Here is a 20,169-nt window from a genome sequence, read left to right on the forward strand (position 1 = left end):
GGAGAGAAATTAAGCAATAGATTCAGGAAAAGGAGCCATGGAACACTTCATAGTTTCTCCCCTCCCAAAATCGACTGAAGAGGTCGTTGCAAACCTCGTGAGAAAGATGCTCATTTCACACCTGACAGGAAAGATGACAAAAAGCAATCTGGATAGCTAGCCTATGCGGTAGAAAGCATTTTAACACCACCACTCTGGAAACTTAAAGGGATATTTCCACCTGTATTTTCAGAGAAATATGCCAACCGTATCATGAAAAAATAATGTTGTGAGCATGTGTAAGATTTGCTGTTATCTGTTTCTTTCCTAAGGACTCGTTCTCAAAACTAGCTCATAAATAGAATAGGACTGTAATTGTCTCCTCGCCCCCCGCTTTGACATATGAAAGGCAGAATTTTTCACGCTGGGAAAACCTGTTTCATTTCTGCCTAGCATATGACTGTTTAAAAGACCACAAGCTCTACTGGAGGTGGTTCTGGGGAGGAGGGGGAGGGAAGGTTGGCAACTCTGGGATTTCCACACAAAACTGTGTGCAACACACAAGAGCACAACTCATGATGGCAAGACAGGAAGTAGTTTCCTTATCCATGACAACATGTTGGCTTGGGAATGAACTCCTTGGAATCCTTTCCCGGAAGGGAAGAAACAAGGCTCGTCCTTAATTTGGAATATTAATTTGGGTGCCTTACAAGTGGTTAAAATGTGGATCCATAAACAGGCGACAGTGGTATTTTGGTTCTCGAACTTAATTCATTCCGGGACTCCTAAAACCGTTCGAAAACCAAGACACAGCTTCCGATTGGCTGCAGGAGCTTCCTGCACTCAAGCAGAAGCTGCGTTGGATGTTCGGCTTCCAAATAATGTCGGCTTCCAGGTTTGCGGCGTCCAGGGGCCGATTGGTTCGGCAACTAAGCCATTCGGGAACCGAGGTTCCACTGTTCCAGTCACATTAACACATATTGTTTGGGTTATTATTTTTTTAAAGTTCTATACCCTGGGTTGGCTTGTGTGCACTCGAAAAGATTGGAGTCTGTCAAAAGATGCTGTTGGAGAGTGGAGGATGGGTGAGACTCATACAAGCTGCCAGTTTGTGTCTCACTCCCCACTCCCCACTGCATATTTAAAGGTAAAGGGACCCCTGGCCATTAGGTCCAGCCATGACCGACTCTGGGGTTGCGGCACTCATCATTATTGGTTGAGGGAGCCGGTGTACAGCTTCTGGGTCATGTGGCCAGCATGACTAAGCCGCTTCTGGTGAACCAGAGCTGCGCACGGAAACACTGATTACCTATTTATCTACTTGCACTTTGAGGTGCTTTCGAACTGCTAGGTTGGCAGGAGCAGGGACCAAGCAATGGGAGCTCACCCCGTCGCGGAGATTCAAACCGCCGACCTTCTGATTAGCAAGCCCTAGGCTCTGTGGTTTAACCCACAGCACCACCTGCGTCCCAAATGCATATTTACTAAGGTATAAACCCTAACTGAATACTGTACAAGGCCCCTGATTTGATTCAGGGCCTGGGTCCAGGTCAAATTGGCCTTGGGAAGATTAGGGTTAATCTGAAGTGCCAGGACCCAAATTAGATTGTGGGGGATGCTTAACAATATCGACCTGCTATTTCAACTGCAAGCTTCTATTTTAACAGTAAGCATCTTAGGGCAGGAGCCTATTTCTTTTGCTAAGATTACTCTCCAAAAAATACCTATACTTATTTATAAATAATCCACAACAGCCTCTTCATAATGGACGCAGCAAGAAATATCAATTGCAAATTAAAATTTCAATTTACACATTTTTTTCAAAGGCGAGAACATTGGAGGTTTTAAAACGGAGCTTGGATGGCCATCTGTCAGAGATTCTTTAGCTGTGAAACCTGAGTTGCAGGCGGTTGGACTAGATGTCCTCTTGAGTCCCTTCCAGCTCAACAATTCTATGATTCTATAAGAAGTTCCATCAAACCCAAGATGACCTAAACTAAACCATTGCTCATCAGCTCCCAAACTCTATTGGTCAAAGTGGATTCTGATGAAATCAGTGGCACTTGCTTCCTGTAAATGTTCAAAATATTTTATTGCCTGCTGAAAGTTTTTCCACCAAGCATTATTCGAGAATTAATCTGATTCAGTGTTGGTCATTTGTCATTTTAAAATCTTGCAATGTTTACATTATTTTATTGTATAGGACCATAATTTTTTTTAAAGGCACCTATGGTTTATGAATATTCAACCCATGACATTTCACTGCCTGGAAAGGGGCCTTATTAGGAAGGTCAGGCTAAGAGATAAAAACTGGCCCAAGGGCTTCACCACCGAGTGGGGATTTGAACCCAGGTCCCACAGGTTGTAGCCCAACATTCTAACCACTACACCACACTGGCTATGTTGGAGGATTGAGATGTGTGTGCCATATGGCTTGATCTGTGGTCTCAAAGTTTACCTACTGCCAGGTAGTGGAGGATGGTAATGTGGCCAGTGCTGAAGTAAGGTTCAACTGGCAGGCCAATCCTGGGAACATAAGAACAGCCCTGCTGGATCAGCCCAAAGAGGACAGCCAGCGAATGTCTAAGGGAAGCCTGCAGGTCTCCATCTTTTCCTGTGCCTCAGGCAGCAAAATATCTTGACCCTGACCTCTGCAGCACTTACAGATTTTGCATGTTGTAAGCAGGGCTGGACAATATTTGGTTTCCAACGTCACAATATATCACCAGCTAAACATCACGATATACCGATATATCACAATGTGAGTGAGACGCACAAGGATGGAGCAATGTAGAGCCATTGGCTGGCTTCATGGTTCCCCCCACATTGTGACTTTTGCATAGCACACACACACACACACACACAGACACACACATCATGATTCACAACATATTGCCAGGTAAAAAATGATGAAACGGTTATCATGATATGAACTTCAAACCAGTTTTGGATGATATATTGATATATCACCCAACCCTAGCTGTAACATCCTAGCTACTCTTTGCTTCCTAGAACCTCTCCTTTGTGCGTTTTGTTTTGCTTTGCTTTACTATTCTTGCTAGGAAAATTTTTGTTCGAGGAAAGCCTTTTCCCCAAGGTAGCATGCTTTAATGAAAAGAGAGGACACGTTCAAACACATAATGCAGAATAGTACATATAATTGGGGGAGGGGGCGATAAAGATGATCCATGTTATTTAATTTATTAATGCTTGTAAAGCAATTTGAAGATGAAAAGCCCTCTCCATGTTCTCGGCATGATTAAATGATGAGGAACAGTTGGGAGTTATGGCTCCAATTATGTTAAGTATGCTGCAAGGCCATTGGGCAGCCCTGAACTCTCCGACGGTTGACTCTAGCGCAGCTCTGTGCATTACTAGAGGAGAATATGCGTCTCTTTCTGAAGTTCTTGCACTTTTGAGTTTCCTCAAAGAATACAGCAGGAGCACTGCAGTCACAGGACTGAGTCAACACTTCATCAGCACTTTGCTAATCTAAAGATAGCCCAACGACAGAGCATCTTTTTGCCTCATTAAGGGCACAGCATGCAAAGTCACTAATGTGACGAGTTTTTGGAAACCCTTCACATGAAATGCTAATTGGGTACCAATGGAAAATGCTTGAGTTTTACTCCTTTTTTATTTTTAAGTAAAGCTAGTTATTATTTTCTTTAATGTTATAGGAGTCGTTCCAGCAGAATTCAGTGGGGTAGAACTGTGCTGTATATCGGATCCAGAACTACATGGGCTCGTTTAGATATTCTTCAGACCAGAATATCGTTTAGATATTCTACGCAGCTGTTGGGATGGGAGACGGCACTTGTTCACGTGGTGGGGGGTGGGGTAGGGGAGGGTCTGCCCATCCTCACTGGCTGGCATCAAGAGGCAGCAGAGGAGAAACTGAGCCAACATCACCAAGATGCTTTTGGGACAACCTGCCTGCAAGGGACGGCTGGCTAATCAGGAGCTGCACGCCTTCATGGTGCTGCTGACCCAGCCTCTATCTCTGCTTCTCCATACCTTCTGGCAAGGGTGTAGGAACCCTCACCTCCCCAGTGACTACTCAGGTGTTCTGTTCTACTCCAACTCTCACCAGGGGCACCAACCAATTTAATGGCTTCTTCAATCCAGATATACTGGCCTCGGCCCAGTATACCTGAAGGAGCATCTCCACCCCCATCGTTCCACCCTGGACACTGAGATCCAATGCTGAGGGCCTTCTGGTGGTTCCCTCACTGTGAGAAGCGAAGTTACAGGGAACCAGGCAGAGGGCCTTCTCGGTAGTAGCACCTGCCCCATGGAACGCCCTCCCATCAGATGTCAAAGAGAAAAACAACTATTTAATGTTTAGAAGACATCTGAAGGCAGCCCTGTTTAGGGAAGTTTTTAATGACTAGGGTTTTCATGTATTTTTAATCTTTCGTTGGAAGCCGCCCAGAGTGGCTAGGGCAGGAGTCCCCAAACTAAGGCCCGGGGGCTGAATGTGGCCCAATTGCCTTCTAAACCCGGCCCGCGGGCGGTCCGGGAATCAGCATGTTTTTACATGAGTAGAATGTGTCCTTTTCTTTAAAATGCATCTCTGGGTTATTTGTGGGGCCTGGCTGCTGTTTTTATATGAGTAGAATGTGTCCTTTTATTTAAAATGCCTCTCTGGGTTATTTGTGGGGCATAGGAATTCGTTCATTTCCCCCCCAAAATATAGTCCGGCCCCCCACAAGGTCTGAGGGACACTGGACCGGCCCCCTGCTGAAAAAGTTTGCTGACCCCTGGGCTAGGGAAACCCAGCCAGATGGGCAGGGAATTGTTGTTGTTGTTTAGTCGTTTAGTCGTGTCCGACTCTTCGTGACCCCATGGACCAGAGCACGCCAGGCACTCCTGTCTTGCACTGCCTCCCGCAGTTTGGTCAAACTCATGTTGGTAGCTTCGAGAACACTGTCCAACCATCTCGTCCTCTTTTGACCACATCCAGCTTACCGCCATTCATGGTTCTTACATTCCAGGTTCCTATGCAATATTTTTCTTTACAGCATCGGACTTTCCTTTCGCTTCCAGGCATATCCGCAACTGAGCGTCCTTTCGGCTTTGGCCCAGCCGCTTTGGCCCAGGGCAGGGAATAAATAAATAAATATCCATTATGCCATCTAAACTAGCAAATTAAGTCTCAGTGATTAGCAATCATGTTGTTTAGAAAGGATATTTCAAAAATGAAATAAACATACTCTTCCACAGCTAGTTTAACAATCTATGAAGAAGGCCTATTTCAATAATGCCAGGGCTTGTGTAGATCCTGGATGAGTGGAAACTACGTTTTATTGTGCCAGGCAGACTGGATGCTGAAGTGTAATTAATCCTGGGATGAAAGGTTAGATCAACTGCCAAGGAAAAATGCCGTAAATTTTCAACAGAGCTCAGTCCATCTGATAACAGTCTTACTAGCAACTGCTCGTTTCTCACTGATTGCAATCTATAACCCTTAAGAGAGCTACTATTAGAAGCGGTGACACTTGTTTTAATTAATATAAGCTAGCTCGGATGGTTGGCAAATCAAGCAGACAGAAAGGGAACACAGCACACCAGTGAACTATTTGCATTGCTCTGCTAATGAAATGGACTCGATCCCGCCCTAGACTGAGATAGAAATTCAAAATGCTAAGGCAGAGAAGAAAGCAGGTGTGACATCATTTTTAAGATCTGTATTTCTGCCTTAGTATCAGGGAAACAAGTCATTGTGGCCGTAGGCAGGCCATGCACTGCTGCAGTGCTGACTGCTGCAAAGTTCAGCAAACAAAGATGCCTTTTAATTAAGTGAAATGCAGTTGATCACCTGGCAGAGATAAGTGAACTATGCCTCTCTTTTTTTAAAAAAAAAATGTGAAAAGTTCCCAGACCACTGACTTCATTCCGTCTCGCTTACTTTTGCAAAGGAGAACGTCACGTCTTGGGGGCTGCAAGAAATGTGATGCTTTTCCTACTAACATAACACATGCATGTAGTAGGTGGGTGGCTGGGGGAATGAAACTGTGGATGCAAACCCGCTTTCAATATGCAGTGTGGAACCAGGTGTGTATCAGTGAACCAGGCCATTGTCCTGTTTCTGTTTATCCTTTTGGGGTATGCAGTATCCCAGATATGCATGTGATATCTGCCGGTAGCAGGAGTAAGCATGGTGTGCTTTGGGCCTGTGCTTCCAGTAGCCTTAAGAGGAGTGGCAGCCATAGCTGCCAAGTCTCCCGTATTCTCCGGGAAATCCCCGTTTTTCTAGCTGTTCCTAGCTGAAAAAACGGATTTTTTGGTTTTCCCCGGTTTATTTTGGCGCAGCGGCCATTTTGGAACTGGGCAAAGCAGCATCAAAAGTCACTTCTGATCATGCTCCGCCCAGTTCCAAAATGGCGGCAGCGCTACTTCTGGTCTGCTACTTCCGCCCGGTCCCTTATTTCTCCGACAGCAACTTGGCAGGTATGGCGGCAGCTATGAATCTGGACGACTGGGAATTGGATTGCAGGACCTCCAAGTGTCCCTATTTTCCACAGACAGTCCCCCCGGGTTTCGGATTTGATCCCGGAATGTCCTGCTTTTCCTTAGGACATCCCTATTTTCATCAGATAAATGTTCGGGGTGTGCGGAGTTTATCTGACTTCCCGAGCCATCTGAAGGAAGCCCTGTATAGGGAAGTTTGTTTTTTAAAAAATGTTTATTATGTTTTTATATATGCTGGAAGCCACATAATAATGAAGCCTGCCATTTAGTGAATGAGACTGGAAAGCTGAGGCTCAGTGAGCTTCCTGGTGCGCAATAGACCAGCTTCACACATGGCAATCTATAGGCAGTCGCCATGATTTCGCCTACACGGAATTGTGTGGTATCTCTTGCTTTCACAACAGCCCTTGAAGCATTTTCTTCAGTCTGGAGAACTGAGGATGGGCAAACAGGCTTGTCAGGCACGGGAAGGTAAAATTTGTGTGGGCTTAATGACTTAATTATATTTATATTCGTTAAAGCTTCAGGCTGACAACATTTCCCGCCGCCTTACATTGATTCTGGAATAATTAGAGCCCTATTATTCCAATGATGGGGGACTGAAATTCAGAGAAAGATTCGCTCAAAACTGCCCATTGAATCCAAGAACGAGCTGGAAGCTGAGCCCAGTTTGGTCAGGCTGGAATCCAAAGGCCAGTTTACCCAGTCAGGAGACTCACTTGCTCAACGTTTTCCTGGATTGTGCCACTTCTTTTGGTAGGGAGGGGAGTGGCATATTTGAACGCTCTCCCATGAAAAAATATTCCTTGTACCAAATATTGTAGCATGTCAAAGGGGTTCAGCTGAATCTTCTTGCTTAATTCTGAAACACCGGGAGCATGTTTTGTGGGCGTATAATCCAACATAATCACACAGACAGGCACAACCACCGTGCACATCTCTGCTTTGTAGGAAATCAGGTCCTCCCTAACAAGAGGGCACGTGTTGCGGTGCGACCTGGCAACCAGACCCTGTGTTGTGGGTGGGTCTGGTTGCCAGGTCGCACCGCAACACCCTATTGGAGGTCCCTCGATCATCCTGGGTGCAATTGGGCCAATGCGATGCCAGTCAAATCAACCGAGGGACCTCTATTTAAGCCCATGCACATGTCCCTGAGCTTCCTCTTTGGGGCTCTGTGCATCGGAACACCTGCCCACCTCTCCCTGTTTTAGGGCTTGCGCTTGACCTCGCTATGACGTCGTGTGTCACCTGTCGTTGGGACATGGGCACGGCAGAAATTTTCCCCACTTGGCTGATTGGCTGGTGCCATTTGAGTTTCGCCTGCCGCGTAGCAAATTGTCACAACTTGTAAGGTTGCGGAGAGGCTCTGGTTCAGGTGGTAGTGTTGGCAGAGCGCTCTGGCCATCCCTATGCAATGGGGAATCTAAAGGAACCTATGGATTCATGGTTGGTCTTTCCTGTGAGGGGTTGTGCCTGGAGCCTGAGTCCAGGGGACATCTGGGTGGAGGCTTAGCAGACCCCCCTGCTTGCCACTGTCCCAGGTGTTCTCCTGAGGCTGACCTATGGTTGGTGCTACCTGCAAGGGTGCAGGGAGCTAGTCGAACCAGAGCCTATGCCACCACTCACTTGATTGTAATCAATAAAGTTGTGGCCTAAATTCAGCCAAAAACCAAACCAAAAATTTGAGTCTTGTCTGAATTCATTTCGAGGGGTGGTTAAAAGGTCTACACATGCAAAACCTTTACCAGATGAATCGGGTGAGCGCCTACATTGGCCCATCAACGAGGCCCCATTGCCTCATATAGTAATTGGCACAGTATTTTAATAGGTACTGTTCCCTGCTTGTGACCCAGATTGCTGCTAGTTGCCAGTAGTGTTCATTATCACATGGAATTCTCTAGTGGATCACACTTAGGGATGTGAAATGCTTCAGTATCTAACACAATATCTGTGCGGGGAAGAGGAAGCAGTCAACAAAATAGTTCCCTGTGCTGTATGGCATTTGAGATTAATTTTATGTGGAAGATGGAAAAAACAAGAAAGCAGAGGGCAAGGCAGCTGGGCATCCTTCCTTGCAGAGCCATAAAGCGGAGAGCTGGTGATGGTTGAGATTTATTACTCTTTGTAAAGGGCACCGAGACTCACAGAGGGAGGTGTTGCATAAGGGAACTGCTGCTTTTGTGACAGGAGAGAATAGGCAGTCAGAAGCACACACCCACACCCCACCGCCTGAGTGACTGGACCAAACTTTGAGCCATTTCTGCACCTTATCTTGAAAGCAAGTAGCCACCTGTTTTGGCTAGCACAGCACTCCCAAAATATAAGCAAACTGATCCATTTGCAGTAATTCCCTCTTGTAACTCATGTTGAAGAACAGTCTTCCACATGGGATCGTAGAAGTGTAGAGTTGGAAGGGGCCCCGAAGGTCATCTAGTCCAACCCTCTGCAGTGCAGGAATCTTCTGCCCAATGTGGGACTCAAACCCATGACCCTGAGATTATGCGCTACTGATTGAGCTATCCCTGGGTCTTAGACCCAGCTAGTGATAGAAACCTTGGCCAACCTCTAGCCCTCTGGATGTTATGGGGCTATAATCCTATTAACCCCAGTCAGCATGACAAACGATGGGTTGCAGTATAAAGGGAGTGAGGATGGAGCATTCTGGATTGGTGGCAGGGAAACCCACTAATGTCCTATCACTGTCCCATATGCTTCCAAGAATGGGGTCCTCATACCTGAGGTCACTGTTTTCACAGTCCTGTCCCACTTTGTTAAGTATAGTAATTTAATTCACTGAAAACATGATCGTATGCATTACTATGTGTTTAAATTTGATTGGTTGGTAATTGAATTATAGAGAGTTCTCTAGTAGTTCTCATGTGATTGGCTAACGTTGGTCACATGGGAGGTATCGAGTGAAGGAGAGATTCCTTCACCTTACGTGATGCAAGGTGACTGTTTTAGAATCCACTGTGAACACTGCTAAGTTGAATGAGTGTTGGAGTGCTCCCTCTGTGCTTGAAAGAAAGAGAGCAAAGCTGCAGGAGGAGGTAAAAGTGGAAATCTCTCAGAGGAGCTGCAGAGCTAATTAAGATACAGAAGGCTGAGTGCTAAACTCAGCAAAGAGAGAAAAACACAGTTGCTTGGAAGTGAGAAGGAGACACAGTTAACCAATGCTTGGATAAGCTTGTGACTGCCGATGTCATGTTTTAATTCATCTATAAGTTTCTGCAAGCAAAGCTTTTGAATGTTAAAGTCTGGACATTGGTTTAGTTTCCAAAGAAGAGTGTCAGTCAAATATATATATTTGAGCTTCTTAGCTGCGATTTTGCTCCCCTTACTTCAACACGCATCCCCTTGGGGCCATGCACAGTTGCATTCCTCTGCTATTCCCAGAATCTCCCCCAAATTGGCAGGGGGTCACTTTTGGTCTACTATCAAGCCTCCTTACCTCTGCAGTATACTCTCTCCTGGCTAGGACATATAATTCTCCCAGCCGTTAATGCAAGTACCTTGGGGCTCAGATGTCACCTCCCCCCCCCCCCCAGAGAGACCACCATTCTACTGATAACAACAGACAAAGTGACTCATGGATAAGAATAACACTGCTGTAAACAAAGCTATTTTTTAAAGCCTTGTATGCATATAGCGATGTTAGCTTCTAGTGCACCCACTGATTAAGCACAACCAAGCATCTTTGTCTCTCTAATTGGATTTGAATTGCTCAGCCAAGAAGACATTGGTTATATGGTAGATAATTACACAATATTACAATTAATTTGCTCCCACCGGGATCAGCAGCTTCTGTTCAAAGGGCGTTTGAAGCTACATATAGCGGCTGCCACATTGATGTACCATAAAGTACCAGGAACAAGAGCAGAGGGGGCACCGCACCGAGGGGGGGGGGGCGAGAAAAAGAACCCGAATGCCAGCAACCAGAGCTTTGGGTGTAGGGTATTTGTATATAGAGAGCTGGATTCTGCTGTGAAATAAATTCCTACTTCTATGTATGGACAGAAACAGGATTAACACCACAGTGGTGCCACTTAGGGAGGGGGCAAGCAACATTTGATTTGGACAGGAACACTACTGGCTCCTAGAATCACCTGACCTCTGCAGTTTGTAGCAGCAGCGCCACCCTCTGGCCATCTGCAGTGCTGCTGCTGCTGCTGCAACATAGCAAAGAGCGGGCAGTGTCTCTTTCCCCTGGGAAGCTGTTATTGTGGGGGAAAGAAATGCATCTCTGTCCTACAGGTGGAGCTGCCTGTTTCAAGTGACTCACACATTGTCGCTTCCCACAGTGGCTGCTGATGTCCCTTTTCATCTTCCCATGTTTCCTTATGTACACACTTGGGTGAGGACTTTTTTACAACCTCATTTCCCTGTATCATAATTTGATGAGCTTTCATTAAAGATTAGGTAAAATCTTACTTTCAAAGAGATTGGATAAAAAAACCTCACGCACAAAATGATTTAAAAAATTTTATTTGTCAGTTTTTTGACCGTTTTTGAAGTCACTGTAAGCAGATATAAAATTGAACCCAAGCTTTAGAGTCACATATATACAACATTATATAGAGTCATCAAACACACAAAGAAGCTTTTTTTAGCTGCAGTAACAGTATAGATGCCGCTAGAGGACGATGTCTTGCTACCTCTCCTGTAGGTTCTTTTCCCAGCATGTCCGGCAGGGTCTGCTGGCTGAGTTTTGAGGTCCCCAAAAGGGGCTTTTACCTTGCGCAGGTGTGACATTTGTATACCCTATGTTGCTAAGAACACTCCCCAGTGTGGAATGTGGTGTTGTGTCCAAATTTGATACGAAATATATATATAGAATTGTTAATACAATTTTATGAAATGGTAAAACGGCATACAAAAAAATTAAAAACAGTTTGTGCGTAACCTTTTTAAATATTTCAATGGAATATACCTCATTTTAGTCATTAATAGGCAAAAGTTCATCCATTTGTGCTAGGGGAAATAATTTTTGAGGAAAAAAATATGAAAAAGTCACCACCCTAGTACACACACACATTGGATAATGGTCTCATGGGTGGCAGGTTAGAGGGATGAGTGAGCTCATCATATTGGAGTAATATTCCTCTACAAAGTCACAAACCCAAAGCACTCCTTTGTAATTTGTGTGCAAGCATTTCTATCTGCTAATAGAGCATCAGGCAAGTTTGGGCAAAATCACCAGCATAATTAACCTCCTCAAGCATAATTACCAATAGATGTTTACCTCATATGCATGGGAGTGCAGAAGAGCTGGATGAGTGCAGAAGGGTTGAGACGAGAATTTGATAATTATTATTATTATGGGAAGTGGGCATAACAGGTAAAAATGGAATTGTGTTGCAGGTAGAGAAACAACAAAACAAAAATGGATATGTTGTGACTTTTCAGTGTCTGGGAGGTGAAATAATGAGATTATGTGCCCACTTTCTTTAATATAATGGATTTGTAGTACTGTGAGAAGGGGAGCCATCCGTTTCAGGGGCTTCCTGTGTGGCTGGGAGGTGTTTTGCCTGCTTTCTAGCTACAAAAGAAGTTGGGAGTTTGGTCACTTTCACAAGACTTAAAGTCAAAAATAGGCAGGCTGCCATTTTGCCTTTAGTGATATTGTATGAGCAATTCAGTCTGCACTGAAAGCAAAGGAATTGTTTGCACTATGTTGAGATTTTGAGTGACTTAAACAGCCTCTATAAATTGTGTGAAGACGTTTAAAGCTTAGCAGAAATGCGTCAGAAAAATATATATCCCAGTAGCACTTTTTATGGTGAACACACACACACACACACACACGCCTAAACATCATACTTTATCTCACATAACAGAAGCTAAGGGTCACTTGTTTTGCAAGTGGCTGCTCCTCCGAAAGCCATCATTTTAGCAAGCGCCCTGGCATCCTTGCTTGTGGCCATTTCCACTTTTCTGTGTGACTGATAGTATTTATTTCAAGAAGTAAAACGCTAAACAAAAAGCATTGGTGGCAGAGCAGGGCTTGCTTGCAAAAGTGGAAGCCTCACTGCAAAAACCAGGAATGCAATTCGTGCGGGTAAAGGTCACACGTACACACTCTCCAAATTGACAGGAGATGTGGTCCCAAGCAGTGAGCAGCTAAGTCGTAGCCTGGCAGGGGTCACCGACTGTTTGGAAGCAAGGCGGCAACGCTGGAGCAGGTGGCTTCCAAATCACGTTCATTGCCAACTATTTGGTTGGTAGGGGTAGCAGAGCATTTTAGTCTCCCTATTTTCCAGAGACAGTCCAGGATTTACAGAATCCATCCCAGTCCCTGCTTTGATCCTGGAATGTTCCTTAGGTAAAGGGTAAAGGGACCCCTGACCATTAGGTCCAGTCGTGACCGACTCTGGGGTTGCGACGCTCATCTCACGTTATTGGCCGAAGGAGCCGGCATACAGCTTCCAGGTCATGTGGCCAGCATGACAAAGCAGCTTCTGGTGAACCAGAGCAGCACACAGAAACGCGGAATGTTCCTTAGGATGTCCCTATTTTCATCGAAGAAATGTTGGTGGGTATAGTGATGCGACCCCCCCCCCCCCGAGCCAAGGAAATAAGTAACTATACAACCTTTAGAGGACATCCGAAGGCAGACCTGCATAGGGAAGTTTTTAAATGTTTAATGTTTTATTATGTTTTTATATATGTTGGGAGCTGCCCAGTGTGGCTGGGGAAACCTAGTCAGGTGGGTGGGATGATGATGATGATGATGATGATGATGATAATAATAATAATAATAATAATAGTTATTTTATCATACATTTGTTGGCGGGTATGGGGTAGACTGTGCATTTAAGTCACAAATTGAGTGAGGGCTGATGCATATGCAAGTCTGGCCCATCTGTTGGGCAAAATTTGCACCAATGGAGATCAACTTTCCTTTCCCATGCTGTGTCTGTAGCTGCTGGCCACAGCGGGTGACATTTGAGTCACCACAGCAGCACGTGGTAAGCGGCTGTCAGAAGCAGCCGCAGAGGCCACTGGTGTCAACTGGCCATGGCAATCGCCGTGGTGAGAAGTGGTCCTTTGTTATCGCAATTCGCTGCACAGTGTCCAGCAAAACGTTTAAAAATGGCCAGGGATATGGGGAGAAGAAGAGGGGAGGCAGCGGTAGGGAGGAAGGCATTGTGCACTAGTCCCTGTTACCTTTTGGACGTGTGGGTCGGATCTGGGCTGATAGATCACCAAAGAAAGAGATAAAAGCATCCTAGAGCCAAACATACATCAGAGTTTGGTCAGAATCAAGTACACACGTCCAAACTTAATGCTAAATACATTACTTCTGGTAAATGAGCCACAATAGCTGCTAGAGGGCAGCGAAAATTTGTGTCCCTGGCTTTTTGGACCAATCTACCCATGTACTGTCTGAAATCAAAGAGGCTCATTGGTTGGCAGATGTGAAATATATTGGCATTATTTTCAGCTCTCCTACTGCTCCTTAGAGATAGGAAAGGTAAGAGCGAAATAATGCCCGTGTTTAGGGTTGAGTTACTACAGTCATGTGATGTTTGGCTGAGGCAAAAATGCACCATGAAGGAGCATGCAAAGGGGAAAAAATGTTTCATTTTTCTTCTACAGGTATCATCAGTTCTGGAATATGGGCGCATAGTAATTTACACGACCAGCCTTCGGGTGGTTAGAACAACTTTTGAGCGGTGTGAGCTGGTTCGAAAGATATTCCAAAACCATCGAGTGAAATTTGAAGAGAAAAACATTGCACTGAATGGTGACTATGGGAAAGAACTGGACGAGAGGTGCAGGAAAGTTGGTGAAATCCCATCACTACCAGTTGTGTTTATTGAAGGCCAGTATCTCGGGGTAAGTACCATATGCTTGAATACCAGCTCCCTATGATGCACATTTTACTCAATAAGCATGAGAGATAATTAGGAATGCGTGAATAAAAACAAGATGCAAATCTTCACAATGGATTGAGTTTCTCTAAAATGCAGTATCAAAAGGAAAGGAATACAAAGAACGCGATTCGATATAATAATAATAATAATAATAATAATAATAATAATAATAATAATAATAATTTATTATTTATACCCCGCCCATCTGGCCGGGTTCCCCCAGCCACTCTGGGCGGCTTCCAACAAAACAGAAATTCTAAAATACAGAAATCCATCAAACATATATAGCAGTCATAACGAATTCAAGCAGAGAGACTTAACAAAACATGTCTAGAATAATGTGTAGACAAGATAAGAATGAAATATTTCTATTTCAGAAGTGTTTTGCATAATAAAACCCAATGGCTCTTCTTCAGCGGCCCAACCATACAGAACTGGTGTCCATTAGAGCAATTACTTATTGTGAAGTCTTCAATAAACCGTTGCTATGCATCATGCTAATTTCAATCATTCTTGTTCAGAAAAGATGAACCGTAGTTCCCTAGATGTTTTCATAATTTCTGGCCATCAATTAGCTGCCGAGCTCAGTTCAAGGCGCTGGTTCTGTTGCAAAAAGCCCTATACATTAGGGCGGGGTGATATTTGGTTTTCAACATTGTGATATATACTGATATATTACGATGTCTGAAATAAGGATGGAGCTACGTAGAGGCACTGGCTGGCTTCATAGTTTTTCCCATACTGTGATTTTGGCACAGCACCCCCACCCCCCACCCCCAAATGATTTGTGATATATTGCCAGGTCAAAAATTATGAAACCGATATCTAGACTTCAAAGCAGTTTTGCATTATATATGGATATATCACCGAACTCTGCAATACATCTTGGGACCTGGATACCTCAAAGGTCAACTCCTCCCTTATAGACCCAGTCAATCCCTGCCCTCGTCAGAAGAGAGGCTCCAGCATGTGCCATCTCTTCAAGGGGGTCTGTTCTATACAATATAGGAATCAAGCGTTTTGTGTGCTGTGACACCCATCCTTTCACATCAGATACAAGCCACCTCTATTGTACGTTTGAATCACAGAATCATAGAATTGCCAAGTTGGAAGGGACCCCGAGTTCTGACCACCTGCAATGCAGGAATCATTTGGCAACTGAAGACTTTCCTTTTTCAACAAGAGAACTTCATGCCAGTCTGCATAAGCACTGGAATACTGTAGTTTTAAGAGACTTTTGAATGTTTTAATAGGGTCACTTTATGTGTTTGGTTTTTTTTTAAGGAGGAATAGCAAGATATAAGTGCAATTAACAAATAAATGATTTCATTTTACGCGGGGCTGATTCTGGGTCTGGTTCAGGAGCTGCAGTTAGTGCAGGAGGCCACGGCAGTCTGGCCGAGACTGATGGGAATTGTAGTCCAAATGATCTGGAAGGCACCAGGTTGGAGAAGCCTGATCTACATTATGGATCAGATCCCTAAAGTCAATATCATCTGGTGATTTTTAAAAATAAAAATTATAAATGCTACCTACCTTGACTTTAGAGTCTAGGTTCAGTACAGGAGGGTTTTTTTTTAAGGGTACTAGCTGAGAATGTCAAAATTCTATCACGCATCAAGGCCAACAAAATGCCATGTAAGTATGTGATGTCAAAGGCTGTAGTCGGTACCATGAGAGGGAAGGGGCGTACGCTAGCCAAACCAACTCCTCCTTCCTCTAAACTTCACCACTGCCACCAAGTGGATACCTTAATTTCTCTCTTGTTTCCACCACTAAACAGCCTATTAACCTTCTAGATTTTCACCTGCTCAGCCTATGCCGGCATTTAGGTACAGGGCAAATAACAAGGCCTCTGACCAATTTTCTGCTAAGCAAACCGCTTGCCTTAAGTCTTTATTTTTCCTGCAATTTTTGTCAAATCGGTCCTCCGGCCTCGTTTTGCAAGTCCTGGCCATGTTTCCTAAGGAGCACAGCTTGCCACCATCACTAATGCTTGAAATGTCAGTGAGTTGCTTCTGAATGGGAGTCGGCGCAGTGGCCACCGAAAGTTGCAACTGACCAGTCTGCAGCGAGACCCTACCTCTGCTACCGAATGTGCGCTGCGAGGTCTGGGCTCCGCAAATGGCATTCTCCTTGGTTCCATGCTCTTACTCACTGTCAAACTCCTCCCTCCTGCGCCCATCATTTTGACAGCGCCTGACCTGTCTGAGTGCTGTCAGAATTTTCTGCACTTTCTAGGCCGAGCCAAGGAACTTGGGTGCATTACCTTTTTGATGCAGGTTTTTTTTTTTAGTGATGAGACAGTTTGCTTTTTAGGCCGCCACTTCAGTTTGGAAGAAAAGCTGCCTACTTAAACTGCCATTATGTTTGTCAGCCTCCTTAAGGGCTTATTAAGGCAGCAACTTACACAGTTTTTGAGTTGTGCCATTTTAGGAAAAAGAACTAATCTTACTGTTTGAGCAAACTCCTAAGAGCTAAAAAGAGAAAGATAAATGCATCCAAGTTTACCAATACACCAAGCAAAGGTGCATTGATTTGTCTCTTTCAATTTGTCTTTCAAGCCGCTTTGTGGTCTCATTCTGACTCCTTTCTGTTATAGTGCCCAGCTGGGTTCTCTAAGGCTTTTCAGTGTTTCAGCCCTTTTCTTCTCTTGCCTTTCTTCTTCTCTTCAGGTTTCTGGCTTCTTCTTTCCAACTCTTCCACTTACTTTTGAATAACTGTCTTATTTTCGAACTCAAATTGTATATACAACTTCCCCCCTCCCAATCAGAAGGAGAGTGGAGTTGTGACTAAGATTAATTTCTCCTCAACTGGCAGTTGCCTATAGGACTCCCTTCACCTGCATAAGGCTGCCCATGAACTGAGCCCTTCTGTATGCCCACTGTTAAGATCCAATAGGTTGGCAGCAGGTGTGCCAACTCTAGGGTGCTGAGGTGGTTTCGGCCTCCTCAGTTTTTGTTGGAAGGGGGCCAGGCTCCCTGAATGTTGAGGGGACAGAGGAGGCTGAGTATGGAGTAGAGTGCAGGGCAGCTTTAGTGGCTGGCTCCTCCAGAGCACTTGGCTTCTTCCAAATGATGACATCATGCTTGCATCACATGTGTGATGTCACAGGTGTGTGATGTGCGCTGGGCCCCCTCAGTCTTTGGGGAACTTGGTGCCTCCGGTTGTCAGGCACAAGGGGGACTTTTATGTGGGAGCATGCGCCACCACTATGGAACCCATTATCCAAGGAGATAGATTGGTGATTTGAATTCAGGTTGTTTTATTTCTTGATGGTTTTATGCTGCTGCTGCTGCTCACATTACATTTTAACTATAATGATGTGCCTTCATTTGCCATCAACGTGTTGCGCTTTAAATAGTGTTTTTTATCTTATCTGTTTTTACAATTGCATTGTGTATTGTAAATAGCCTTCTGAGAGTATATGTTCTGAAAGGCAGCCCATAATACTCCAATAAACACACACACACACACACACACACACACACACACACACACACTTTGGGCAATACTTTTTAAAAGCCAATTAATTCTTTTATGAGCCTTAAGGTAGTTCATGGAAGAGTTTTCCCCCCTCTGTTTGAAAGCCTGTGTGCTGAGCATGATATAATTTTAGTTCTTTTGGACTGCTGGGGAAACAACTCAATGTATTGCAGCTGATCTTATCAGATTGTCATGAAATGAATGCCATCTATTTATTTACAGAAGCACATTGGGGTCGATAGCAGAACATATAATCTAGTCTTTCTGAAGTATTTTCGTTGCCTGGTAGAATATTATTGGAATAAATTTAGCAAGCCTATTTTATTCTCAAAGCCATAAGGAGTGTGATAATATATGGATTTTTTTAAAAAAAAATGTGTTCTTCAGTTTTATCCTTTATCAGGTTTGTTTTGTTTTGCAGTCTCCTTTTTGTTACATAAGGCTCCTTGAGTATATTGTAGAAATATGACCCATATGTTTATAGAGAAATTATTATAAAAGATGAAAATGAAAAAAAAAATCACCCTGTGTTTCCTTACATTTTTACCAGCAGCTGGTCAATAAATCTGTCCTGTTAACCCACTTCATGCCCTTTAACAGAAAGGAAAATAGCTTTCACTTGTGAGAAACCACAATATCCTGACTTGGCAAAATTGTGTGGAACTGATTTGAAGCAAAACAAAATTATCCAACCCTGTAGTTACACACAAATATGAAATTCCTGTTGTGAAGACCTTTTCAAAAATCAAATGGGGCACTTGAAAGAATCTTAAGGACAAATAAATGTAGGGTAAAGGTAAAGGACCCCTGGGCAGTTACATGCAGTCAAAGGCAACTATGGGGTCGCGGTGTTCATCTCGCTTTCAGGCCGAGGGAGCCGGTGTTTGTCCACAGACAGCTTTCCGGGTCTTGTTGTGGCCAGCATGACTAAACCGCTTCTGGTGCAACAGGACACCATGACGGAAACCAGAGCACACAGAAACGTCGTTTACCTTCCCACCACAGCAATACCTATTTATCTACTTGCACTGGCGTGCTTTTGAACTGCTAGGTTGGCAGGAGCTGGGACAGAGCAATGGGAGCTCACCCTGTCGCGGGAATTCAAACCGCCGACCTTCCGATCAGCAAGCCCAAGAGGCTCAGTAGGACCACAGTTTAGAGACCACAGTCTCACAGAGCAGGTAGTGTGTGATGTCTCTGCTGCACCTGCCAAAAGTGTGAGTGGGTAGTGTCATTCAGGATGTTTCCAGGGGTAAGGAAGAAGTGGAGCTCTGGGTCCTAAATGGGTCCAGTCTAGGGATAAGGAACATGTGGTTTTCCAGATGTTGTTGGCCTCCAACCTCCATCAGCCCCTGTCAGAATAGCTAGTGGTCGGGGATGATGGGAGCTGTATTCCAGCAACCTCTGCAGAGAAGCATGTAATAATAATAATAATAATAATAATAATAATAATAATAATAATAATTTATTATTTATACCCCGCCCATCTGGCTGGGTTTCCCCAGCCACTCTGGGCGGTTTCCAACAGAAAAATAAAATAAAATAATCTATTAAACATTAAAAGCCTCCCTAAACAGGGCTGCCTTCATATGTCTTCTAAAAATCTGGTAGTTGTTTTTCTCTTTGACATCTGATGGGAGGGCGTTCCACAGGGTGGGCGCCACTACTGAGAAGGCCCTCTGCCTGGTTCTCTGCAACTTGGCTTCTCACAACGAGGGAACTGCCAGAAGGCCCTCGGTGCTGGACCTCAGTGTCCGGGCAGAACGATGGGGTTGGAGATGCTCCTTCAGGTATACTGGACCGAGGCCATTTAGGGCTTTAAAGGTCAGCACCAACACTTTGAATTGTGCTTGGAAACATACTGGGAGCCAATGTAGATCTTTCAAGACCAGTGTTATGTGGTCTCGGCGGCCACTCCCAGTCACCAGTCTAGCTGCCGCATTCTGGATTAGTTGTAGTTTCCAGATCACCTTCAAAGGTAGCCCCACGTAGAGCGCATTGCAGTAGTCCAAGCAGGAGATAACTAGAGCATGCAGCACTCTGGCAAGACAGTCTGCAGGCAGGTAGGGTCTCAGCCTGCATACCAGATGGAGCTGATAGACAGCTGCCCTGGACACAGAATTGACCTGCTGTGAGTCCAAAATGACTCCCAGGCTGCGCACTTGGTCCTTCAGGGGCAAAGTTACCCCATTCAGAACCAGAGAATCCTCCACACCTGTCCACCCAGGAACAGTACTTCTGTCTTGTCAGGATTCAACCTCAATCTGTTAGCCGCCATCCATCCTTCAACTGCCTCCAGGCACTCACATAGGACCTTCACTGCCTTCACTGGTTCTGATTTAAAAGAGAGGTA

The 20,169-nt window shown here is 44.6% G+C and overlaps 1 protein-coding gene across 1 annotated transcript in view; it reads left to right on the forward strand.

Annotated features, from left to right (window-relative positions):
* The window catches only part of GRXCR1 (glutaredoxin and cysteine rich domain containing 1), a 45,287-nt gene that overhangs the window by 17,313 nt on the left and 7,805 nt on the right, over positions 1 to 20,169 (forward strand). The window contains exons 2-3 of the mRNA XM_060279138.1: positions 8,733 to 8,745; positions 14,063 to 14,292. Coding sequence (XP_060135121.1) covers positions 8,733 to 8,745; positions 14,063 to 14,292 — 243 coding nt within the window. The remainder of the gene's footprint in view (positions 1 to 8,732; positions 8,746 to 14,062; positions 14,293 to 20,169) is intronic.

Source organism: Zootoca vivipara, chromosome 9 (genome assembly GCF_963506605.1).
Source record: "Zootoca vivipara chromosome 9, rZooViv1.1, whole genome shotgun sequence".
NCBI classification, from domain to species: domain Eukaryota; kingdom Metazoa; phylum Chordata; class Lepidosauria; order Squamata; family Lacertidae; genus Zootoca; species Zootoca vivipara.